This window comes from Typopeltis vanoorti, chromosome 22 (assembly GCF_054136105.1).
Source record: "Typopeltis vanoorti isolate ZY-2024b chromosome 22, IOZ_Tvanoo_1.0, whole genome shotgun sequence".
In the NCBI taxonomy this organism is placed as follows: domain Eukaryota; kingdom Metazoa; phylum Arthropoda; class Arachnida; order Uropygi; family Thelyphonidae; genus Typopeltis; species Typopeltis vanoorti.
The window spans coordinates 65,998,299-66,026,128 of record NC_143570.1 but is presented as its reverse complement, the minus strand read 5'-3'; the positions used below and the strand labels follow the sequence as shown (position 1 = coordinate 66,026,128).

General features: G+C 36.2%; 1 protein-coding gene across 2 annotated transcripts in view; it reads right to left on the bottom strand.

The window, feature by feature from the left end:
• Nucleotides 1-27,830, bottom strand: part of CycB3 (cyclin B3) — a 144,669-nt gene that overhangs the window by 23,671 nt on the left and 93,168 nt on the right. For both annotated transcript variants that reach the window (XM_090412181.1, XM_090412183.1), the window contains exons 7-8: nt 22,533-22,682; nt 10,548-10,675 (exon numbers count right to left, since the gene is read on the bottom strand). In XM_090412181.1, coding sequence (XP_090268307.1) covers nt 10,548-10,675; nt 22,533-22,682 — 278 coding nt within the window. The remainder of the gene's footprint in view (nt 1-10,547; nt 10,676-22,532; nt 22,683-27,830) is intronic.

The window sequence follows — 27,830 nt, the reverse complement described above, 5'->3', positions numbered from 1 at the left end:
TGTCATGCTGACACTAGACCTGACCTGAGCTTCTGTTCCCTCATACATCTCCTTCACTTAAGTTTAAGTCCTATGATAACTCGGATCTAAAGTTTAGGAGAATAAGGAATCTATCTAGTGTGTACACTGTAAATATTCTTTGTGTTTTAATGGTTTGTAAACTACATACTGAACTGTGAAGTGTCAATGCATTATCTCCAAAAAAATTCTAACCTGTGTGCGAGTTATATGTACGATTGTTACTTAATTGCCATGACTGACTAAAGGATAAAATATGTTAAAGCAGGGAATGCGAATACGATTTCAGATACCTGTATTGTCTTTGAATAACATCTTGCTCTTATTCTCAATATGCAGTCTAGCTGGCACAGTCGATAAATAAATTTGCTACACTATACAGAGTGAGAGATAAGACATAGGATACGTATAAACATGGAGGTAGTCATAAGTCAAGATGGCCAACCATAATAACAAAGGTTAACTAGAGATAAAGACAAAGTCAAAGCAGGATAGTGAAATATACATAATTTTAACAAATGCTGCAGTTGACATAATTGACATATAACATTTTTATGCATTCTTATGTTTACATGTGAACATTTGTTTCAGCATTGCAATTATCTTTTGAGTTGTATTTGCAATCATTGCTACATGGCCCCTGAACTTCAACTTCCTATCTACTAACACTCCAAGTAGCATCATCAGTTTCTTCTAGCATAATTCCACCAATATAATATAACATTGGATATCTAATCACGCCAAATTGAATGACTGACATCCATTTTTCCATGCCCACAATTCCAGCCTATTCAAATCATTCTGCAAGTACTGCATATCAACAGCATTCCTGATTACCCTACCTATCTTTGTATCATCAGCAAATAGTTTTATGTCGCTTGTCAAATCCTTCCCAATATCATTAAAGTACAGATTCAATAACAATGGACCAAGCACTGATCCTTGTTGTACACCACTGGCTATTTTTTTATTATTATTAATCTTTGTACTGGTTACATTGCGTCCAGACTTGATATAGCCCTAAGCTTTACAAGTGTTTTACCCTATGCCTGTTCTAGTTATCATTGTAGTCGTTCTCTGGTGGCAACGCCATGCCACCAGTGTGCCCTGTGGGGCACTCAAAGAAAGAACTTTTATATCCTTCTGCGTAAGTCCAAGCTATTTTAAGTCCTTATAGCCATCTGCACTCCATATGGCATGTAAAGAGATGGTGGTGCTGGTAAGCCTCAGAATTGTCCCATGCTCCTCCCGTATCTTACTAACTAGATCTTGGTTATTCTCATAACAGTTTACCTTATTATTATGGCTATAGACTAGTGGATGCCCTGTTCCCACCACCTGGGCATCAACTACCCAAACATCACCATCTCTTTTAATCACTTTTATTTATTTAGCATATGGCTCACACATGAAAAGTTACATTACATTACTCCTTAATATATATGTACAATAATAAGACATAATACAGTCATAAAAGAGACACTCAAGAATAGGCTACAACTGAATGTCTAGGTTGATTATCCAGTCAACTGCACTTGGTGTAGCATGGATGAAGTCTGAGAGGTTTCCACTGTATGCACATTGGACACATTCTGCTGTAATATGATTAATTGTCTGGCAGGGTGATCCACAGTTGCACCTGGGTGAGGCAATCATGCCACATTTGTAAAGGTGGTCTGCACATCTGCCATGGTTGGTGTGGATTCGGTTAAGGGCAGACCAAGTTTTCTGAGGTAGGTCAAAACCCAAAAGGTATCTGTGTTGGGTCCACTAATTCATGGAAGATTCCTGTTGAAACTTGTTTCTGCAAGATTTTTTGCTGTTAATATTGGAGAGTGCCTTGACTTTAGCCTGTTTATTTCTAGGGATGGGATGTCTTCATGGATTGGAAGATTTTGGATTTCTATGATTTGCTGTATTCATGTAGAAGAAAGCTGGATATTGCATCATTTAAGTATTGTTTAACCACGCTACCGGCCAAGACGTCTATAGACGTTCACGTTATCATGGATGCGCTTATTAAAATTGTAATACCATTGTTATAACAATGAAATATATGATGGATACGAAGCGTATGCATATTTGATCCATAAGGGCCGGTAAGGTGGTTAAACCAGGTTTCTCAAACTTTTTCTATGACAGAACACTTCACAAATCTTGAAATTTTCACGGAACACATTTATTATTTTGTAATGTATTAATCAATAATTAATTAAACATCAATTAAACCATCATTAAATTAATTTGTGCTGATTTTCACTGATATATCCATTCTGATCACCAAAAATTTATAATATTATTATGTTCTTTATTGTTTTATGTTCTATATTGTTCTTCACCAAGCTTTTCATCCACAATTCTTCTCAACTGCTTCTCAAGTATACTTGCATAGATCTTGCCAGGAACACTCAGTATGGAAATACCTCTGTAATTCTCACATTCAGTTTCATTTTCCTTTATATATATGGGTACTATGAGAGCTCTACTCCAATCATCGGGAATTCGTCCCTCTGTCCAGGCTTTCTGAACCATGCAGTGCAGCCAATGTAAGACTCTTAAACCACCATACTTCAGCATTTCTGGCCGAATATCATCTACTCCTGCTGGCTTTCCACATTTCATGCCTTTGATGGCTTTTTCTACTTCAAGTATGGATATGTATTCCTGACTGCATGCCTGGTCAGTGTTTTTTATCACTGTGCTGTCATCACTGCTTGTTTCATTTAGCAATTTTTCAAAGTAATTACTCCATACTTCAAGGATATCTTTTTCTCCCGTTTTCATGTCACCTTTATCATCTCTAACTCCATTTACAGCACTCTTTCCTCCATTCCTAAGCTTCTTCAACAACCTCAGAATATTTTGCCACCTTCTTGGTATTTATGTTCTATATTCTTGCCAAAGTCCTCCCATGACTTTTTTTTTAGCTAGTTTTACACAGTGTTTAGCATTCTTGCATTTGTCTCTGTATTCTCTAAGAGCACAAGCTTACTTATTTGACAGGAACTTTTGATATGCTTACTTCTTTTCCTTCACTGCCTCTTTAACTTCCTGTGTCCACCAGGGAGTTCTGATTTTTTTATCCTTGCAGACAACTTCACCACATGCCTCTCTGGCAGAATCAATTAATGTTTCCTCCAGAGTTTGCCACTGAATCTCCAAGGTTTGATTCCTGTTCTCAAACTCTTTCATTTTTTCTTCAATAATCTTTGTGTATTTTAGTCTACAGTTCACATCTGAGAGCTGCTCAACTTTTATCCGCTTTAAAACTTTCTTACATGTTATTCTTTTCAATATGAAATTCAATTTTATCCTGCTCAAGACTAAATAGTGATAGCTTCCAATTTCAAATCCTCTGTACACTCTGGTGTCCTGCACCAGGGAGAAAACATCACTATCAACAATAACATAGTCAATGAGACGTTTCTTATTCCTTGCCTCTTCTCTCCATGTGAATTTGTGCACATTTTTATGTTGGAACATGGTGTTAGTAATAACCAGTCCATGTCCTGAGCAGAAATCCAACAGGTATTTGCCATTATTATTAGCTTTGCTCTTTTCTCCAAATTTTCCCAAAATATTTTTGTATGTCTCACAATCATTTCCTACTCTGCTATTCAGATCACCAACAAGGACCAACTTTTCCTATTTCATTGTGTTAGTTGCTTTTTCTAAAGCATGAAAAAATTCCTCCACTTCTACCTTAGTAGAACCTTCTGTGGGACCATAGGCACAAATAAGTCTCATTGTCCAGTTCCCCATTCTCATATTTGCCCACATTACTCTACTTGAGACTGACTGCCATTCAAGAAGATGAGCCTCATATTTTGTGTTGAATACTATGGCTATTTCTTCTTTTCCTTGTTTGTCATTTCCTGAATATAACATTTTTGTTGAAAGTAGACCTACTTATTACTTTATATTTGAAATACTGTAAATTCATTATAATATTCAGTAATAAAGTTTTTTTTTTAAAAAATGTGTACAAAAAAGGGGGTGCGTCTTATACGCCGGCAAATACGGTAATTGATCTTGTTAGATTCCACTTCACACCAGATGGCTTCAAACTCACTGCCACTTGAAATACTGTTAGTAGTAGTAGTACTACAATCATAAGTCTCATCTCTAACTGGATTCAAGTCATCCAATATCATTAGCAGCATTCCCCTCCTCTCCTATCCTTCCTAAAAATACTATACCCATTACACTAGATACCAATTAGTATGTCTGATCCTGACAGCCAGGGTCACTAATACCTACAATCTGAGGTCCCAACATATTGACCAAAGCAACAAACTCTACTCCTTTGTTTCTGATACTCCTAGCATTCGTGTACAGACATAATACCTCATCATCATCATCATCATCAAATTCCTGCCATGTACCCTCAAGGGGTGTACAGGATATGACAGTACTACATGAAAAAATTACATCATTACTAACTTCCTATCTACAATTTTCCTCCAAATCAGTCTGTTACTTGTCAAGACTCCAACATTATCAGATCTTATATTTCTATCGTCTAAGGCACTTTGTACCGTATCAATCCACCTATATCTTGGTCTACCTCTGGGTCGTTTTCCTGCCAACCTGGCAGAGAACACTTGTTTTGCTAATCTTTCCTCTCCCATTCTATTTAAGTGACCATACCATCTGAGATTAGCTCTGCTAACGCATTCCTGGATGCTGACAATGTCAAGTTCTTTCCTAATATCCTCATTTTTAATATGATATTGCCATTGATGCCATCTGTTCACGCCTCTAATCTTTCTCAGGACTCTCATATCTGCGGTCTCTAGTCTTTGGTCAAGTGTTTTACTTCTGACCCAGCTCTCAGATCCATAAGTTAAAATTGGTTTGAACACAGTCTTGTATACAGCTAATTTAGTGTTCCGACTAATTTCTTTCTTATTCCATATGAATTTATTCAATTGACTTCCCACGATACCAGCTTTGCTGATTCTGTTGTCTATTTCTATATTTAGTTTACCATCTTCAGTAAAAATTGTGCCTAAGTAGCTGAAATGTTTTACTTGTTCCACAGGTTCTCCATTCACAACACAGTTGACATTTTCAATGATTCTGCCTATTTTCATTGTCTTTGTCTTTTTATTGCTGACCTTCATACCATATCTATTACAACAGCTATTCAATTTAGTCAGAGAATCTTGCAGACTTGTAGCGGATTTATTTAGAAGTATAACATCATCCGCATAAAGCAAAGAGCTGACATTAACATCTCCAATTTTGATATCAGGTTTAATACCACATTCCTTCATAATGTGATCCATATAGATAATGAATAACAGAGGGGATAATGTACATCCTTGTCTCACACCAGATTTAACATTAAACCATCTTCCTGTACTTCCTTCAATTCTAACTGCTGACTCACAACTCAAATAAAAACTAAGTATTGCTTGATATAATGCCCCATTGACACCATATAACTGCAGCGTATTGAATAGATTCTCTCTTGGCACCTTGTCATATGCCTTTTCCAAATCGACAAAACTTAAATACAGATCTTTGTTATATTCCCATGCTTTCTCGACTATTTGTCGTAAAGTGAAGATCTGATCCTGACAGCCTCTATTTGGCCTGAATCCAGCTTGTTCTTCACCAAGCTTTTCTTCCACAATTCTTCTCAACCGTTTCTCAAGTATACTTGCATAGATCTTGCCAGGAACACTCAGTAGGGAAATACCTCTGTAATTCTCACATTCGGTTTTATTTCCCTTTTTATATATGGGTACTATGAGAGCTCTACTCCAATCATCGGGAATTCGTCCCTCTGTCCAGGCTTTCTGAACTATGCAGTGCAACCACTGTAAGACTCTTATACCACCATACTTCAGCATTTCTGGTCGAATATCATCTACTCCTGCTGCCTTTCCACATTTCAAGCCTTTGATGGCTTTTTCTACTTCAAGTATAGATATGTATTCCTGATTGCATGCCTGGTCAGTGTTTTTTATCACTGTGCTGTCATCACTGCTTGTTTCATTTAGCAGTTTTTCAAAGTAATTACTCCATACTTCAAGGATATCTTTTTCTCCTGTTTTCATTTCACCTTTATCATCTCTAATTCCTTTTACAGTACTCTTTCCTCCATTCCTAAGCTTCTTCAACAACCTCCAGAATATTTTGCCACCTTCTTGATATTTATTTTCTATATTCTTGCCAAAGTCCTCCCATGACTTTTGTTTAGCTAGTTTTACACACTGTTTAGCTTTCTTACATTTGTCTCTGTATTCTGTAAGAGTAAAAGCTGACTTATTTGCCAGGAACTTTTGATATGCTTTCTTCTTTTCCTTCACTGCCTCTTTAACTTCCTGTGTCCACCAGGGAGTTCTGATTTTTTTATCTTTGCACACAACCTCACCACATGCCTCTCTGGCAGAATCAATCAATGTTTCCTTCAGAGTTTGCCACTGAATCTCCAAGGTTTGATTCCTGTTCTCAAACTCTTTCATTTTCTTTTCAATAATATTTCTGTATTTTAGTCTACAGTTTACATCTGAGAGCTGCTCAACTTTTATTCGCTTTAAAACTTTCTTACATGTTATTCTTTTCAATATGAAATTTAATTTTATTCTGCTCAAGACTAAATAGTGATCACTTCCAATTTCAAATCCTCTGTACACTCTGGTGTCCTGCACCAGGGAGAAAACATCACTATCAACAATAACATAGTCAATGAGACTTTTCTTATTCCTAGCCTCTTCTCTCCATGTGAATTTGTGCACATTTTTATGTTGGAACATGGTGTTAGTAATAACCAGTCCATGTCCTGAGCAGAAATCCAACAGATATTTGCCATTATTATTAGCTTTGCTCTTTTCTCCAAATTTTCCCAAAATATTTTTGTATGTCTCACAATCATTTCCTACTCTACTATTTAGATCCCCAACAAGGACCAACTTTTCCTTTTTCATTGTGTCAGTTGCTTTTTCTAAAGCCTCAAAAAATTCCTCCACTTCTACCTTAGTAGAACCTTCTGTGGGACCATAGGCACAAATAAGTCTCATTGTCCAGTTCCCCATTCTCATATTTGCCCACATTACTCTACTTGAGACTGACTGCCATTCAAGAAGATTAGCCTCGTATTTTGTGTTGAATACTATGGCTACTCCTTCTTTTCCTTGATTGTTATTGCCTGAATATAACATTTTGTATTTATTGCTCAGAAAGATCTCATCAGTTTTGGTCTTTTTTGTTTCAGTCACCCCTATTATGTCGATCTGGTACTTATCTACCTGGATGTTCTTTTGTATAATCCTGTCTGCATGCCACAGTTGCACAACTTGCAGATCTCTATCCTTCTCTAGTGCCTTATACGTGTAGACATCTTTGCAGACATTTGATGGGTCTGCACCAGATGAACACAAAATCATTCTCTCCTCATCATCATTTCCGTGATCATTTAATTCTACCTTGTAGACATTTAGTTGGTTTTGTCTTGACATTAAGTCACATAGAAATGCAATATTTCCTCAGAAATCCTCTTCAGAAAATTTACAAGGTTATTTTTTTCTATGAAAAAAAAAAAAAAAATTGAAATTTATTTTTGTAGTGCTAAAACATTTCCCCGTGACAACCAGGGTAGAGTGATATGGAAAATCCATACTTAACTTTTCTTCATTAATTTAAAGCAATGTGCATTAAATTGATGAAGAAATGTTGGAGTTGTTTTGAAGCATTTGTTTGAATAATTAACAATATCAATAACTTTCCTTAATGTGTTTTTTTAAAAGAGTAGGTTTGCCACAAAGATTCTGATGATATAATATATGATGAAATGAAATCAAGTTAGTGGAATTTTGTATTTCATTTTGTAGCAATGCAAGAAACCCTTCACGTTTCCCTATCAGAAGGAGCATCATCTATACAAACTCTTGCTAAATTACAGAAATTAAGTTTTGCTTCCTGACATTTACCTTTAAAAATATTAAGAATGTCAATTCTACATGTTCTTCTCATGAGAGTAGCCAAAGTTAGTAGCTCCTCATAACACTGAAAATCTGCAGTTATAATGTGAATATAAAACAAAACTTGTGCCAAGAGTCAGTTATATCAGTGGACTTATCTGGAGTAATTGAAAAAAAGTATATCTAAGGCAAGTTATGTGAAGTCTTAATTTCCTTATACGAGTTGTCCCAGTCCTGAAAATTCTACAGGCACAAACTTTGTTTGCTTACACTTGGATAAAGGATTAAACCTAGTATATAATTTCTTGGTATCTTTAATTTATAGTATAACCAAGTAAAAAACTTCCAACAACTTTCTGCAACTCGTATATAAAAATATGACTTCTGTTTACTTCTACCTTAGTATTACCTCTGGGTCTGGCTCCTATTGAAGAGGCCTCAATAAAGGTCGAAACCGGTCCGGGTAGTAACCCTTTCCATAATACATAGCATTATACATGTCTGCAAGGAGATGTGGATAAAGAATTAAACCAAGTGAAAAAACTTCCAACAAAATGAAGCTGTTCAGTAACATTGACAGCAAATTCATGCCATTTGGTTATAGTTCATCTTGGAAAGTGGAACTTGTTTGTATTTAACTTTATCTGAATCCAGGCATGCTACAACTTCAATAATGCACAATTTTATGATTTCCACATCAATACATTTGATGCTTACATTTTCCTTCAAGTATATATGCTACTTTATAACATAATTTCATTATTGTTGTTATTGATTTTTTTTTTTTTTTGAAGCTTCATATTAATAAGTATAGATTTTGCATATTTGTGGTCTATATGTGTGCCATAATGCTGATGAGCACTGCATCTTTTCACTGTTGAAAACACAGTATCATGAAGTATCACTTAATGAAACACCACTTTATCTTTCACTGCAAGCATGAAATACTACAGCTCCTATATTTCATGAAATAATCTATTCTCCTCCATAATTATTATTTTCTTCATATTTGGCATATCTTGGATATTAAATAAAATTTAAACAAAAAACACAGCACCTCAATATAGCAACATGTGCAAAACTAAACTGTTTTTTCCATTTGCCCATTATTTTTTCCAGGCCTTCAGTGCCCTTTACAATCTTTGCATTCCAAACTCTTCCAATAATTATAATTTCTTTGGTATTAATTTCAAGTTTAATCAAAGCAACTTTGCACTGAGCACACAATTTGCTCAGTGCAAAGTTGCCTTGATTACGATAAAGATGCTGGAGGCCTCTAGCGACAAATTAATATAATATGACAATGCGCTAGCCACTGAACAATAGATAAATGAAAGCCAACTATAGAATACTGGAAAGATCGATAATAGCGGTCATTTTTTTTTTTTAACACTGTGCTTTTAAAAAATGCTTTTTGAAATGATTAATTAAAACACACAGTTTGAGAATGTAATTTGTAAATGATTAAGAAACATAATTGATCAAGTATGCAAAAAGGCCGTAGGTTATAGTTCACATATCCCTGTCCTTGGGTTAGACTCTTTGGTAGTTTGATGCTCATAAATTTGTTATAAGAGGGCTTGGCTTGTTATAGTGAGAGATGACTGCACAAGTTATGAACTTTTCTAATACTAATAGTTGAATAATGCAAAAAGTGAGTGAATCTAGATTATATAATAAGTTATTACAGAAATGGAAGAAGTATTATTTTTATATTATTTATATATACACTGTTTGAAAAGAAGGCAACAGATGCCCCATGGGCAAGGTGCATCATGCCACATAATGAGTTACTTGTTTGTAGCTGGTATAAATTCGGGAAATACGATGCTCCCAAATCAGTGCAACTGTGTCCGGGTGAAATCGCTGTGAGAAGGGAACTGACAGAGTTTGAAAGATGTGTTGTGATAGGATGCCACATTGTAAGCCTATCTGTTTGGCAAATTGTTGATAAATTGGGCCATCCCATGAAACAATCAGTGATACCATACTGAAATGGAAAAACAGTGAGTCAGCTGCGAGTGCTACCTGCAGAAAACGACCCACCACAATAAGTTATTACAGAACCTACCACTGAACATGACTGCAGCAAGTGTCCACAAACCACACTGTAACTGCATAGTTTGCAGACACTAATGTCACTACACTTGACTAGCCCCCACAGAGTCCTGGTCTCAACCCTACTGAACATCTGTGGAATGAAATGGAGCAGTGGATGAGGTCAAGGGACATCTGCCCCCACAGTGCAGGACTTCATTACATGCCTACAGAAAGAATGATCCAAAATTCCCATTGATTGCTATCACATGCTTATGGAAACTATGTCTCACAGGATTGCTGCAGTCATTGCAGTGAAAGGAGGTCCTACATCTTATTAAGGTGGGCACCATGGCTGTTTGTTCCTCACACTATGGTATCCATTGACTTCTTTCCAAGAAGCATATAAATTGCTTTTAGTAATAGCAGAGTAGCTACCGACTAACCAATTTTTATTACTGAATAACCAGAATGGCATATCATGAAAAAGTAATTTTCTGAAGATTTATTGTATCCCTCCCCTCCCCCAACATGAACACAAGCCAACTAAATAAATCTTACCCGTGAGAATACTTTGTTCTGATGGTCTGAAGATTTTTATGATTTGTTGAAATCAAAGTATTAAGAGTATCACTTAAGCTTTCTAAGTCTTCTTCTTTGTATCCAGAATAATACTGCAGCGTTGGTGTCTAAATATGAAAGAATAATAACAATTAGTAGGCAACCTCTTCCAATAAAAAATTTCATTACTAAATATAACCTAACTTTCATTAGCTACTAGAATCCCAAAAATACTGATGAGAACCTCTTGGCTGTTGGGCTTCCAAAATTTGTGGTCGTTTCTCACAGCCAAAGCAGATTTAAGAAAGACTCTTTCCTATTTATATTTGCTGCAATGGAATAAAGTGGTTTTCTTCCAGCATATTCTATGGCAGGTGTCTAAAGAATAGTCAGCAAGTCCTGAGTGGCTGTAGTGATGGAAATGGATGTAGTCCTTATGTTCAGCTATATTAATGTTGGTTATCCTGCCAGTTTGGTCATAGTAGGACAGTTTACAACTACAAGGTACCTGATAAACAACTGGCAGGTGTAGGGACTGTGGCTATTCTTTGGAGGAACAAATAAAGAGATGCTAATTTTTATATGATCTGTAAGTGGTTGAAAGGTTGAATTTTTTTTAAAGATTTTTATTAATTTTTTGGATGTGACCTAGAATATGGAATAATGATAGCTTTAGTGTAGTCTCTGTTCTGGAGAGGGGTGTGTAGGGTTGGGGGGGGGTATTATTTTTTGGATATGGTAGAAATTGTAGCCATTGGCTACGAAGGTTTTGTGAAGTGATCAAGTTCAGTGGAGAGAGCTCTGTTATCTGAACTAACTAATTTAGCCATGTTATATAAAGTTTTAATAATTCCATACTATCTCTACTGGTACATACATACATTTCGTATGGGTTGGATTTGTGCAAACAGAAAGATAAAAACAAACAAAAAAAAAAAAATGAATATATATATATATATATATATATATATATACTAAAACTAGATACACTAAAAATCACAAATTTAAGTTCAGATTGTCTCTAATCCATTGGATTGCATTCGGGGTAGCCTGGAACAGGTCCGTCAATGTGCCCTTAAAACTCTACAGTGGACAGTCCTGGATAATATGATTGATGGTCTGTTGATCAGCACCACAGTCACCGTATTTATTGCACCTGTAATCTGCCATACATAAGGGAAACAGGATGCACAATTCCTATCAGACAAAAGGAACATAAACGACACATTAAATATAATAACTATGGTGAAGCTGGCCTTTCTGATCATGCCCTGAACACTTTACATAGAATTGACTGGAAAAACACCAGTTGTTTACATCACACCAAAACATGGTATGAACGCAAATTTAAGGAAGCTGTGAGATTCTTATCAACCACCCCAATCTGAACAATAATGATGGTCTAAAAATCCCAAGCATATGGAAGGCACATATTCTTCCCAAGGAACCTTTCTTCCTAAGAGCTAACTATAAACAAGACTGTAGATAATCCAGAATCTTAAATCTAATATAACAATTGTCATGTTAAAAACAGGACATCATTGTTACTGTAAGAAAACTATCAATATGAAAGAATGTTTCTCCCATGTTAAGTAGAATAACCAGTGATCAAATCATTGTTTCTTTAGCTTACTCTGTGAAATGTAACTCAGCTTGTCCTTGTATATACTCCAGATGATGACCTTGATATGAAGGTCGAAACGTCGGGAAATTAAAAATAGTTATTTATAACACGGTTTTAAAGTCCATAATCTCCAAAATGAATGCTGATCACCATGCAACACTAAAAGAAAGGATTACTTTAGGAATCTTTAAAGAAATTATGTCCTCAAAATGTAATTCTAGAAATCTAGAATTAGTAAACGGAAGAAGTTGTAACTTTGGCAGCCAGCAAAGTGGCTTATCCTCTTGCACAAGGTAGCATATCAACTACGTGCCCTTGAAAACATAAGTAAATTGTTTTCGTGTATTCAAGTAGATTTTTGTTTGCATAGTTGTGCACGGTTTCCTTTTACTGCCACTGATGTCATTAAACTTCAGTGCCATTCCTAGATATTTTCATTCTGCAGTGTTTGAGAGCAGATTATTCATTTTGCTGTAATAGTTTCTTATTAAAATAACGAATTTAGCAAGAGTTCGAGTTGTGTTGAAATAAATTCTTACCGAAAACCCCTAATGATCATGTCTCACATAAAAAAAGTGTTGTCGATATTTGATAGAATATTAAAATTTTGGGTTTGTGCCTTCACCCAGTAATGAAACCTAACCAATGTGTCTTTTATAAGAAAACGTTTAATAACAATGCTATAAAACTTGCAAAAATGAAAGAACATTTTAACAAAACATCATAATGATAAAAGCTACAGATCTTGGATATTTCAAGAAAATGAAAGAAAAATTTTTAAATTATACAATGCTTATGTCCTTTATAAAATTATCTACAGTACAGGCAGCCAATGCTGGGCTACAAGCATCATGTGATATTGCTCTCCTAATGGCATAGAAAGTAAAGCCACATACTCTTAGTGAAGAAATAATTCTACCCTCTATAAAAACAGCAATAGTGAGTCATGAAAAAGGATGTTATCCAGTTTTAAGGAGGATTACACTTAGTAATAATACAGTACAATGGGAGATTGCTGAGATGACAAATGATGTCCAAACAACAATAAATTCAGAGCTGAAAGAGATTGTTTGCTATGCAATAAGACAAGCCAACATTTGGAAGTGTAAATATTTTAATGTCATTTGTAAGGTATTACAGTACCCATAAAAAAAAAGCAGTAATTGATGAATTCCTTTTTGTCATTCTTTAAAAACTGATTCCAAAGGCAAAACAATTTTTAGATGTGTGCAAGAATATTTTGAAAAGTATGATATTCCCTTTAATAATATAACCACAATTGCATCAGCACCTATCAGCTTGTGAACTATAATCCGACCAACAGGATAAAGAAAAAACTGTGAAATAACTTAAGTCTGTCACCTCTTGGCCGTCAGACACTGTTAAAAAATTAATACCCATTATGCCCGTTCTCCCAGAATATATAGTGTTCCCAAGATACACAAGCATAACGTTCTGCTTCGGCTGATAGTTGAGGAAATACAGCCCTAATTATCAGCTAGCCAAGAAATTAGCTTCAACACTCAAGGAGTCAGTAGGTCATTTCCCCTCCTATATAAAAAACACACAACACTTCATAAACAAAATTAAAAACATAACACTCGGCAAAGATTATTTATTAGTCAGTTTTGATATTTCTGCCCTTTCCACAAATGTCCCAATCAATGGCACAATACTCTGCGTAGCAAAATAAATTTTACCTACAAAAAGAAGGTACGGCCATGGGCTCACCACTACCCCTCCCCCCCATTGCTAATTTTTATATGGCCTTTGAGCAACGTGCTCTTGATTAATTTACTCTAAAACCCACAGTTTGGCTTAGATATGTTGATGTTTTCGTTATCTGGCCACACAGCAGCCCAACATTAAACACATTCCTTAGCCACCTGAACAAACAACATGAGTGCATACAATTTACTATTGAAATTGAAAATCAGAACTCGCTCCCGTTCATGGAGGCACTAGTCACACGTCTTCCTTCATACAGTCTATCCTTCACCGTTTACCATAAGCCTACACACACTGGCCAATATACACATGCTAACTCATATCACCACCCTTTGCAGAAATTTAGAGTTATCAACACCCTCAAAAACAGAGCTATAACAATTTGCTCTAACGAACAAGCTCTTAAACAAGAATTAAAAATTATTAGAAATAAGTTTATAAATAAGATATAGCAAAAATACTTTTAATAAATTCTTCATAAAACTTCATCAAAAAGTAATATAGATTACAGTAAAACCATAACACTACATGCATCAAAGGGTTATCAGAAAAAATCAATAGAATCCTATATCATTATAATCTTAATGCTGCTTTTAAACCACTTTTAAAATTAAAAAACACATTCAACATGTCTAAGGATCCTCTCCCCCACAATGGCACACCATGGAGTTTATTGCACCTATAACTTACCTTATATTGGGGAAACTGACCCTACAATCCCTATCCGTAAAAAAGAACACAAACGGCACAATAATATAATAATTTTGGTGAAACAGGTCTCTCAGATCACGCTCGCAACATCCTACATCGAATTTATTGGAAAAGTACCTGTTCTTTGCATCATACAAAAACTTTGTATGAACGAAATTTAAAGAAGCCTGTGAAATTCTGATTAACCACCCTAACCTTAATAATAATGGTGGCTTAAAAATCCCAAGAATTTGGATGGCACACATTCAATCCACTTAGTTTCCAACAAACCCTGACTTCAGGACTCGAAGCAATTTTTCATTTTTTATTGGCCACTATCCACACCAGTTGCAACTTATATGTATACTTATATAATTTTATTTTGTTTATTTATTTATCTATTATTTTATACATGAACATGTTACTCTATAGCTTAATTAACTTTATAACCTAATAGATAATAATAATAACAACAAGACTAGCATTGATGTAGTAAGGTTTTTTTTTTTACTTTTAACACCAGATGTCAGGTAAATAGTTTTCCTCTAACTCTTCCTCGCTGGTTTTGCTGACCAGCGAGGAAGAGTTTTAGTTTTGGGAAGGGATAGAAGTCAGAGGGAGCCAAATATGGGGAATAAGGTTCCAAATTGATGTTCCAACAATTCATAGTTGGAACATTAATTTTCCCATTGCCAAAACACCGTGGTCAGGTGCATTGTCCTGATGAAAGATGATTTTTTTCCTTATGCAAACCAGGTCTTTTCTCAAGAATTTTTTTGTCTAGTCTGGTTAAAAGATTAGAATAATATTCCCCAGTTATTGTTTTGCCCTTTTCAAGATACTTAATAAACAAAATGCCTTTAGCACCCCAAAACACCAATGCCGTCACCTTTCCTGCTGGGAAGGTGCTGCTGATGGAACCGACTTTGTCGTCTTTTGCACTGAACAACCGGCTTCTGTTCACTGTTTTGACTGCTGTGTAATGGCGAATCCAAGTCTCATTCATAGTAAAAAATCGACGCACAAAATCAATTTTATTCTTGTTAAAATGGTCCAAGTACTGTTCAGAGATTTTCATGCGAGTGCGTTTTTGATCTGCTGTGAGCAAGGAGGGCACCCATCTCGCGCAAAGCTTTTTCATTTACAATTCTTCATGCAAAATGTATCCTACAAGTTCTTATGAAATGCCAATAGTCTTAGCGATTTCACGCACTTTGACTCGCCAGTTATCCAATTTCAAGGGATACAGGCAACAATTTGGTTTCTGACAGCTGTATAAAAAAAAAAACTACTTAAAGTACGACTGGTCACATCGAAAGCAGGCACTTGTCCTGTTGTTAGCGACAGTACACAAATCTGGCAAAATCTAAAAATCTAAATATAGGTATTGATTGTGCTGGCGAGTATGGCTATTAATCATGCTGTGGTAAATGCATGGACTGAATGATTTTAGGTTCATGTACCATGGGTCATTAAGGACTGAACGCCTTTAGGTCCTTAAGGTGAGGACAGGAGTACATTACCAAGAAAGTTCAACCTGCATAAGATGACAGGAACTCATGACTAGTCGCTGTGATAGTAATCCTTCTCAGAACGAGAGAAACCGCAGGTTTGGACACTTGGTTGAGTGAGCAGTGGTGCGAAGCTACCATCCGTGGGATTATGACTGAACCCCTCTAAGTCAGAATCCTGTCTAGCTACTGCAACGAAACCATTTGTGCCTCGTGCGTTAAAATGCAGCGCTAGTCGGAGTTGCTTTCGTATGGTTACGGTGCGATCGCTCTGGCGATGAGGGCGCTAGAATGGAAGCATCAAGGCAGCCATTGAGACCATGTGGCAGCGCTTCCTATGCTGCACCATTCAAGTGTGACATGCAGGCACCAAATCGTCTGCAGACGACCTAGGTACTGGTCTGGGTGTCGGGCTTAGAAGAGCAGCCACCATACTGTGATCTATTGAGACTCATCCTCTGACTGGGGGATTTGGCTCCAAACCCAAAGACTATAATATAGATTAAGTTAGATATAAGGTAGCAAGTAAGCTAAGTTACAAAAGGGAACAATGAATTGGGGAAAGAAGAAAGAAACAGAGAGTACAGGTGCAAGTTCGACTGGCAAAATCAATGGCAGGCGCTTGCTCTGGTGTTAGAGACAATACGAACATCAAGCGTTATTAGATTAAGATATTGTTTTGTGCTGGCAAATATGGCTAAGTCATGCTGTGGTAAATGCAGGAACTGAACGACTTTAGGTCCTTAATGCGAGATAGGAGTACACTGTCAAGAGAGTCCAACCTGATATTAAAGATGACAGGTTAATTTTACCCCACTGATGACTAGTCGTTGTGATAGTAATCCTGCTCAGTATGAGATGAATCGCAGGTTGGGACACTTGGTACATGTGCATTTTCGAGTGACCAGTGGTGGGAAGCTACAATCTGTGGGATGACTGAACCTCTAAGTCAGAATCCTGCCTAGCCACTGCAACGATACTGTTCGTGCCTCGTATGTTAAAAGGCAGTGCTAGCCGGAGTTGCTTTTGTACTGTTACGGTGCAATCGCTTTGGCGATGAGGCCACTAGAATGGAAGCATCAAGGCAGCTGTTGAGACTATGCGGCAGCTGCTTCCTACGCCGCACCATTCAGGTGTGACGTGCAGACACCAAATCATCTGTAGATGACCTAGGTACTGGTCTGGATGTCATGCTTAGAAGAGCAGCCAACATAATGTGATCTTTCACATCAATGCTTATGACAGATATACCAAATTAGAAAAAAAAAAATCTTGCAGTGTTGCCATTTATGGTTTAGGCTTAGACCTTTTCAGACCACCCATGTATGCAATCTCAGTTGATGAAGGAGGAGACAAATAAATGATGACTACCACCAATTATTTGGCCAAATTCCAGTGCTTCAAAGACTAAAATCTAGACACAGCTTTCTAGAAATTGTTGAACCATCCAAAACCTTCCAGAGACAAGGCTTCAACAATGTATACACTGAGAGTAATACTGGTATTCCAATAACTGAACATTTTCCACCTGGTGCCCACTTGGACTGTAACACCTGGAAAAGCCTTAACAGACTACGAACGATGGGATGTTGCAAACAAAAATCTCATCAAACGGGACTTCCTCACTGGACCTGATAACTGTGAATGTGGGACAACCTGATCCATGAAACACTTTTTTTCTTTCCCTCTTCTTCAGTCACCTTGCACCAAAGAGGATCTTACATCTTGCACAGAAAGAGCAGTTGACTGTGCAGAAACATTTGAGTATATTTATTGTATATAACGTCATCATCATCACCAAATTCCTGCCATGTACCCTCAAGGGGTGTACAGGATATGATAGTACTACATGAAAAATTTACATCATTACTAACTTCCTATCTACAATTTTCCTCCAAATCAGTCTGTTACTTGTCAAGACTCCAACATTATCAGATCTCATATTTCTATCGTCTAAGGCACATTGTACCATATCAATCCACCCATATCTTGGTCTTCCTCTGGGTCGTTTTCCTGCCAACTTGGCAGAGAACACTTGTTTTGCTAATCTTTCCTTGGCCATTCTGTTTAAGTGACCATACCACCTGAGATTAGCTCTGCTAACACATTCCTGGATGCCAACAATATCAAGTACATTCCTAATATTCTCGTTTTTAATATGATATTGCCATTGATGCCATCTGTTCACGACCCTAATCTTTCTCAGAAATCTCATATCTGCGGTCTCTAGTCTTTGGTCAAGTGTTTTACTTCTAACCTAGCTCTCAGATCCATAAGTTAAAACTGGTTTGAACACTGTCATGTATACAGCAAATTTAGTGTTCCGACTAATTTCTCTCATGAATTTATTCAATTGACTTCCTACCATAACAGCTTTGTTGATTTTGTTGTCTATTTCCATATTTAATTTACCATCTACACTAAAAATTGTGCCTAAATAGCTGAAATGTTTTACTTGTTCTACAGTTCTCCATTCACAACACAGTTGACATTTTCAACGAATCTTCCTATTTTCATTGTGTTTGTCTTTTTATTAATCACCTGCATACCATATCTATTACAACAGTTATTCAATTTAGTCAGAGAATCTTGTAGACTTGTAGCAGATTTATTTAGAAGTATAATATCATCCGCATAAAGCAAAGAGCTGACATTAACATCTCCAATTTTGATATCATGTTTAATACCACTTTCCTTCATAATGTGATCCATATAGATAATGAATAACAGAGGGGATAATGTACATCCTTGTCTCACACCAGATTTAACATTAAACCATCTTCCTGAACTTCCTTCAATTTTAACTGCTGACTTACAAATCAAATAAAGACTAAGTATTGATTGATATAATACCCCATATAACTATAGCGTATTGAATAGCTTCTCTCTTGGCACCTTGTCATATATATTTTTCAAATCGACAAAACTTAAATACACATCGTTGTTATATTCCCATGATTTCTCCACTATTTGTCGTAAAGTGAAGATCTGATCCTGACAGCCTCTATTTGACCTGAATCCAGCTTGTTCTTCACCAATCTTTTCTTCCACAATTCTTCTCAACCGTTTCTCAAGTATATTTGCATATATCTTACCAGGAACACTCAATAGGGATATACCTCTGTAATTCTCACATTCAGTTTTATTTCCCTTTTTATATATAGGTACTATGAGAGCTCTACTCCAATCATTGGGAATTCGTCCCTCTGTCCAGGCATTCTGAACTATGCAGTGCAGCCACTGTAAGACTTTTATACCACATACTTCAGCATTTCTGGTCGAATATCATTTACTCCTGCTGCCTTTCCACATTTTAAGCCTTTGATGGCTTTTTCTACTACATGTATGGATATGTATTCCTGACTGCATGCCTGGTCAGTGTTTTTTTTAATCACTGTGCTGTCATCACTGCTTTGTTTCATTTAGCAAATTTTCAAAGTAATTACTCCACACTTCAAGAATATCTTTTTCTCCTGTTTTCATTTCACCTTTATCATCTCTAACTCCTTTTACAGCACCCTTTCTTCCATTCCTAAGCTTCTTCAACAACCTCCAGAATATTTTGCCATCTTCTTGATATTTATTTTCTATGTTCTTGTCAAAGTCCTGCCATGACTTTTGTTTAGCTAGTTTTACACAGTGTTTAGCTTTCTTACATTTGTCTCTGTATTCTCTAAATGAACAAGCTGACTTATTTGCCAGGAACTTTTGATATGCTTTCTTCTTTTCCTTCGCTGCCTCTTTAACTTCCTGTGTCCACCATGGAGTTCTAATTTTTCTATCCTTGCAGACAACTTCACCACATGCCTCTCTAGCTGAATCAATCAGGGTTTTCTTCAAGGCTTGCCACTGAATCTCCAAGGTTTGGTTCCTGTTCTCAAACTCTTTCATTTTTCCTTCAATAATCTTGTTGAATTTTAGTCTACAGTTCACATCTGAGAGCTGCTCAATTTTCATTCGCTTTAAGACTTTCTTAATGTTATTCTTTTCAATATGAAATTCAATTTCATCCTGCTCAAGACTAAATAGTGGTCGCTTCCAATTTCAAATCCTCTGTACACTCTGGTGTCCTGCACCAGGGAGAAAACATCACTATCAACAATAACATAGTCGATGACATTATTCCTATTCCTCGACTCTTTTCTCCATGTGAATTTGTGCACATTTTTATGTTGGAACATGGTGTTAATAATAACCAGTCCATGTCCTGAGCAGAAATCCAACAGGTATTTGCCATTATTATTAGCTTTGCTCTTTTCTCCAAATTTTTCCAAAATATTTTTGTATGTCTGACAATCATTTCCTACTCTGCTATTTAGATCCCCAACAAGGACCAACTTTTCCTTTTTCATTGTGTCAGTTGCTTTTTCTAAAGTCTCAAAAAATTCCTCCACTTCTACCTTAGTAGAACCTTCTGTGGGACCATAGGCACAAATAAGTCTCAATGTCCAGTTCCCCATTCTGATATTTGCCCAAATCACTCTACTTGAGACTGCCTGCCATTCAAGAAGATGAGCCTCATATTTTGTGTTGAATACTATGGCTACTCCTTCTTTTCCTTCATTGTCATTGCCTGAATATAACATTTTGTATTTATTGCTCAGAAAGATCTGACCAGTTTTGGCCTTTTTTGTTTCAGTCACCCCTATTATGTCGATCTGGTACTTATCTAATTCCTCAGCTAGCTCAATTTCTTTGCCATTCAGGCTTCTTACGTTGATAGTACCGATCTTTAACTCTGTTGATGTTGAGTTGGGGTGTGTTTTCAGATTTGTTCCAGTAGCTGACTTTTCGCTGTTTGCCCTGGTTCCCTAGCAAAACAATGGGTGCCTTGTTTAACCGGGCGACGCCCAGCTAGAATGAAATTTTGTCATGTTGTACCATCATTTTGTATTTTGGTTTAACCAATAGGAAACAATTTGGTAGGCTAAATCCCAATTTGCCAGCCCATCCTTGTTCCTTCAGTATCTAGGGAGATACACAACAGGGTGCACCACGAGAAGGTGAGAATTGGATATTAGGTCAGAAGCCCTGGTCAGTTCTCCACATTCTTTTAAAGGCTATGTGGAGGTCTCCTCTCAGTTGTACAACTTTGATCCTTAAGCGCCCCATAACTTGTATATATTTTTCTATTTATATTTTTCTATTCCCTTTATAATTTGCCTATTAAATTTAAGCTGTTCTCATTTGTAATATATCCTAATTAGTTGTAAATAATGTTGTACCAATCATTTATTAAAGTTTGGATATGAAATAAATGAATTTTGAAAATTCAACGAAGCACAAAAAAACTGCAAGGCAAAGACATTACAATTATTTTGGGATTATGCTCTTCAAAACTTTGCTGGGTCGTAGAAATTTTCACTTTGTTTCAAATATGTCATCTTTAGAACAATAAGCTGAAGGAAATTTTTCAGATGCTGACAATTATTTATATAATTCACCTCAAACACTTTGAAGAGGATTTTAAAAATAGATTCAAGCATTTCGAAGATGTGAAAGTTTCAGAATGGATTAAGTCCCAATTTGATGCAGAGGGTAATAAGGACAGTTTAGATATGGATTTGCAAGAGGAAATTATTCAAATGAATATGGATCTAGAAGCTAAATTACTGCATTCCAAAGAAGTTATTTTGCACAAGTAAAGATATTATTCAAAACTATTCCAAACTGCATAAAACTGATGAGCCTTTATTATTGATTTTTCCAAATTCATAGTAGTGAACAGTAGTAAGTTCCAAGTACATGGTAGAAGTCAGATTTATCCATGCTAACAGTATTTTAACTAAGCAGAGAAATCAATTTGATTTCGAAAATAATAGACATTAAGATTAAAACTAACAAATCATGAACCGAATATTTCCTTTCTTCTAAAAGCAAATCAACCTCATCTTTCACAGTAGACATGTGGTAAGTGTCAGTGTTCATTAAATTTTTTTAATATGCATTGAAAATCATAATTGGGTACATTAAAAAAAAAAATGTTTATAACATATATTAACTTGATGCTTATTTCCTTTTGGGATCTTTGTTATTATGGGGGGGGGGGGGGAGAGTTTACTTGGCAGGGGGAGAAGCTCTGACCAAAATTTTGGGAACTCCTGGTTTAGTGCATTTTGCCAAACACACCAAAAAATAAAAAAATTACACCAGAAAATGCTTGTTTATTATAAGCTTGTTGAAGGCCTCAAATAACTTGAAAAATTTCCACATTTGGTCTCTAGAGCATGGTTTCTGGGACTATGTAAAAAACAAATAAAAAAATATTACAAAATTATAAAAATGAATAAAAACAGAATACACAAATCCATAGACTGCTCATGGTACTAATGCACTATAGGCTTTTCATGCGTTTGACATTTCATGAGTGGAAGTCATATAAGCACAAATTTTAGTCATAAAACTTTTTTTTAGATGAAATAAAATTCTTACCCATGAGCCAATGTTTTTCATTTGAAGACTCAGAAGTAAAGAAGCAGCAGCAATAAGTGAATCACTAACAGATATTAGCTCATATTCCATCAGTGATGTTTCCAGAATGTATCTTGCCAGTGTCAACACTTCAAAAGACAGTTGAGCACACTAATGACAGAAAAATTTCTGTAAGTGTGTATGGGACAGAATGATAACACAACATTCTAATGAAGCATAAATAAAGGAAAAATATTAAGCAACACAATTTCATAATATAAGAAATGACACTTTCTCTAGTTTAATACACTAAAATAATACACTGCCACTTTAGATAGCCTTTAAAGTTGACTAACACTTTACATTTATTACTCTGATAATCTACTTGATTTATACATTTTAAGTAAAGAGGTAAATAACACAGTCTATTATTTTACTCAAATGATATCTCCACAGAGTCCCAGGATTCAACAATAAGCCATTTTACTCAGTTCCCCATTTGCACTACATCACTTAATACACACTACCCCATTTTTTTTGTCTGTTTACTGCATTTGTGTAGAAAATCAATTTTTAGTCATTTAGCTAGAGTAATGCTTAACTGAAGTAATGCTGTGTGCACTGCTTTGAAGCAGGAATCCCTGGATACTTAACGAATACAGAATACACCTCAATGTTGAAATATCAAAAATAAAACTTTCAGTTAGTTGCTTTAAATAAAACTAGTGGTAATATTTTATGTATAATAGCACATATAGGAATGCAGAGAGCTGACTGGGATTTCTGAACTGATGTCCTCATCTTCACCTTCCTCGGATGCACCTCATTAGTATCTACTAATGAGGTGTCTGCTACTGACTGAAAAAGGAGTAGCTGGAAATTTAAGTTTACAGATGACCAAACTGCATTCTTAATGGCTTAATCCAAAACAAAATATGGTAAATCACGATGGAATTTTGGCCTGGTTGGATGAGTGGTTAGCGTGTCCGCTCTCCAGTCAAAAAAGGCTGCAGGTTTGAACCCTGCCATGGGCATGGATGTTTATGATTGTCTGTGAAAATACTAGTGGGGTAGCAGTGGTATTGGTGCAGATGATGTGGTTCACTGTAACTGGTGGACTGAGTGGTGGAGACAGAATAGGTGCCCTCCCTTGATGAGTCTTTGGACTTCTTGGAGGTGTCACATAATAATAATAATAATAATCATAATTTCATGTGAACTGGAATAATACCCAGTCAAACAAGACCCTACTGTTTTCATCAGGGAGTCAGGGCACACAGAGAGAAGTCAACTGCTAGATCGTATTAACAATGAGAATATTAGGAAAGAAATGGACCTTGTTAGCATTCTGTGCGTCTGAGTAGAACTAATCTAAGGTAGTAAACAAAATGGGAAAGGTTACCAAAACAAGTCTGTGACAGGATGGCAGAAAAATGACCCAGCAGAAGACCAAGGTCTAGGTGGGCTGATGTTGTATGTACTTAGAAGACTGCCTCAGAAAACTGAAATATAAGATATTACAATATTGGAGTGCTGTCAGATAAAAAATTAATCTAGCAGAAAATTATTGACATGAAATAGTGATATAAACTTTTCACACAATTAGGGCTCAAGAAAACTGATCAGCCACTCACCATGGCAAGTAGCTGCAGACTGGATAAATCGAAAACTAGAACATTTTCAGTATTGAGACCAATTTTTTAGACATATAACAAGTTTAATAAAATAAACAATATAACTCTACAAGTTTCATGTAAGACTTACACTCAAGGGTATACTAACAAAAGTTATACAGAATAAAGATTAGAAACACATAATTAGAGATTATTTTTTATAGATTTATATAGATTAATATATCATCATCATCAAATTCCTGCCATGTACCCTCAAGGGGTGTACAGGATATGATTAATATAAAGATTAATATATAAATCTATAAAATATTTATAGGTATATAGATTAATTATAGATTTTAAATGAAAGCAGACCAAACTCCGAGTAGGATTAAGTCTTGATTTTTGTTACATTGTGTGGGGATCTGCAGAGGCTTCAGAATTAAAAAAGTTAAAAGAAGCCTCATTTCAGAGGCTTCTTTTAACTTTCTTGTAAAACTCTGATTAATATATGGCATTTTTGTTTCTTGCAAAACTACTTGATGGTGTGTGTATTATTATAATACACATTGAAAAGATAATACACCATTTCACAAGAGACTCTGCAGACTTCATCCCCAAACTTCAGCTTTATTACTCAGAACTAAATTACCACCTAGGAACATCCCAAAACTACAGTTAACAGCTCTTAAAGAATTACGGTGAGATAAAAACATAGTATTAGTTAAAGCAAACAAAGGAAATGCACCAGTGGTTATGAACACAGGTGAATACATAAGAAAAATGAAGATCCTATTAGAAGATTCTAACACCTACATAGCCTTAGATGGGGATCCACATGGCATATGCATAATAAAACTAGTGACTTAATCAAATTTACTTAACTGGCCAGGAGAATTTTAAAAAATCTCTAACATTGAAACATCCTTTAGCACCAAGAATCTATGGAACACCAAAAAATCCACAAAAAAAAGGATATTCTGTTACATCCAACTGTAGATGGGAGAGATTCTCTGACCTCAAACTTGGAAAAATATCTATCAAATCCAGTAATTCCACATACAGGAAAGATAAAGTCATATGTGAAGAATAGGTTACATTTTAATGAAAGAATAAAAGATTTAAATTAGAGGCCTTCAAGCATCCTGGCAAGTTTATATATGGTCAGTCTTTTCACCAACGTACCTAAGGATGACTCAGTGGATCAAAAGCTTTTCCCACCGGATACAGTCAGACTATTCAAACGGTGTATGGAAAACACATCTTTCAGGATAAATACTGGGAACAAAACAAGATTCCAGGAAATCTGCCTGAGTGAATAAGGCTGAGACAGGTTATGAGAATGATGAAAATAATGACTGTCCTTGTTGGTCAACAAGGACAGTCAATTAAAATATGAATTACATGGATACTCTGGCATCACAAAATCCACATATGTCACCTCTCAAAAGGAAGGAGTGTGTAAGATGACTATGACCTATACAGGACAGAGCAAGAACAATTTCCTCTTTATGGTCCCCGCATAGGCTAGATTGCCACAATTTAATTTCAGGCTTGATATGATTGAGCTTATTGTTTTTCTATTCCATGATGACTATCACTGCGATAAATGTTTGTGTCTGCTAACTGTCTGTAATTGGAGTGGGGTACAGGCATAGGGTGGAAACTTGAGAACGAGCTGACCTAGCTGCAATATCTGCAGCCTTGTTTCCCCTTTATCTCAACATGGTTTGGAATTCAAAGAAGTGTATATCAAATGGATATTCCACAACTGAGAAAGGACATGCTGGATTCGAGAGAGCACTGGATGGTTCTGTGGCTCTAGCCTTTTTATTGTTTGTAAAGAGCTTCTGTACATATTATGCACCTTTGGTAGCGACGGAATCTGATATATTTTAATACAAGCTCTATGAGTGGTCAGCCCAGTGGTAAAATTGTTACACTAATGGGATTTGTGCAGATATAATGCTGTCAGGAAAGACCACAGAAGATCCCAGCAGGCCTTCCAATTTTGAGCCATCTGTGTACACAGGCACAAAATCAGAGTGCTCCCTTCTGTGGGCTTGAAAGAGCTACTGGTAGGCAATAGGTGGTGTGGAGCATTTTGTAGCTTACAGAGAGAAAAGCTACATGCTGGAATGTGTGAATGCCATGATGGAAATATGTTTAATGGCACCTGGGCTATCTTTTCTATAACAATATTTAGTAAAACAGTTTTATTTGCAACCCAAAAAGCCATATGGCAGTCTGATGGGTACAGATTTTCTCCCTGTGGACAAAAAGCAGCTGGCCATATGGGATGTCTGCCAGGGTTTTTATTTTGAAAGCATATATGCTTTCTGCAAACAGCAAGCAGAAAAGCTTGCTGTTTACAGGTGTAGCTATTTATGCCTGTGACATAAGCAGCTGATTTGCCTTAACATACAGATTATGAAATAGTGAAGTTCAAAAACCACCAGCTGCAATTCTTATGGCTTGATGATGAACAAGGTCTAGCAATCATAGAGTACTTTTCAGGCAGATGCAAAGACTTGGGACCCATAACTGAGTACTGATCTTAAAAGCATGCGATACACATGGAGAACATCTGTCAGCACCCCCAAGAGGTGAAAGATAGGGTGCAAAGGATGTTCACTGTCTAATGGCACTTGTCCTGTAACAAACTATGTGAGGGAGAAAACTGAGTTTACTGTTTGTCCTAGTCAGAGTTCTGGGTCAGGATGAAGACCACATCTGCAGCAAAAGTACACACAAACTCTATTCTGCTGTGAAAATCTGAATCCATTTGTAAGCATCTATCTATTCTGAGAGATAGTCAATAGCATGTTGCAGCTGTCTTTCTATGACTCATATTACATGAATGACAGAAGATAGTGAAGTCATCCACATAGATGGCATTATTTACTGTTGTTTGAAGTTGTCCCATTATTGAGACCTTGACTGCAAAAAAGTGTGACATTAAACTGAACCTTGTGGGACTCCCTACTATTGGGTATGTAGTAGGGGAGAGAGAGGGGGGGAGGGGGAGGAGAGGATCCCACTCAGAAAATTCAGTTAAATAAGTTCTTGATAGAAAGAGAGAGAGAGAGAGATTCCCTCTAAGACCAAAATTGTGTAGGTTTTTCAGTATTCAGAATCTCTAACCAATGTCGTATGCTTTTCCATATCAAAGAAAACCAAAACTAGATAATCAGCAGTAGAATATATTTAGAAGCACTGTGTTCTGGTAAAAAGGTTATTTCTCTAGAAACCAAAAATACAAGAGTTAAAATTTTTTCTCACAATATTGCACAACCAGGGTCAAAGCAATTAGATAGTAGTTATTTTGGATCCTTCCCTGGCTCAGTCAAGTCAATAATTGCTTTTGGCAAGTATCTGGAAATGCGTTCTCACAGAAAATTCTGTTGTAGGGTGCAACAGTTGATCCATGGACAATGGTGACAGATGTTTTACCATCTTGTAATGGATGTTATCTAATCCAACAGCAGTTGGACAGCCTGTTGTATTCTTCAGTGCCATTTGAAGTCAAGAGAATCTGTTGTTCTTCTGTTTTGCATTTTTTGGGCAAGGAACTTGGGATGTTGCTAAAACTTGGGGTTTTGCTAAAAACATGTTGCTCAAAATCTCAATGGTGTCTGCAACCATTCTAGGATAGAGAGCCGGTGAGTGGTGTATAAGCCTCGCATTTTCCAGATTTTTTTCGATA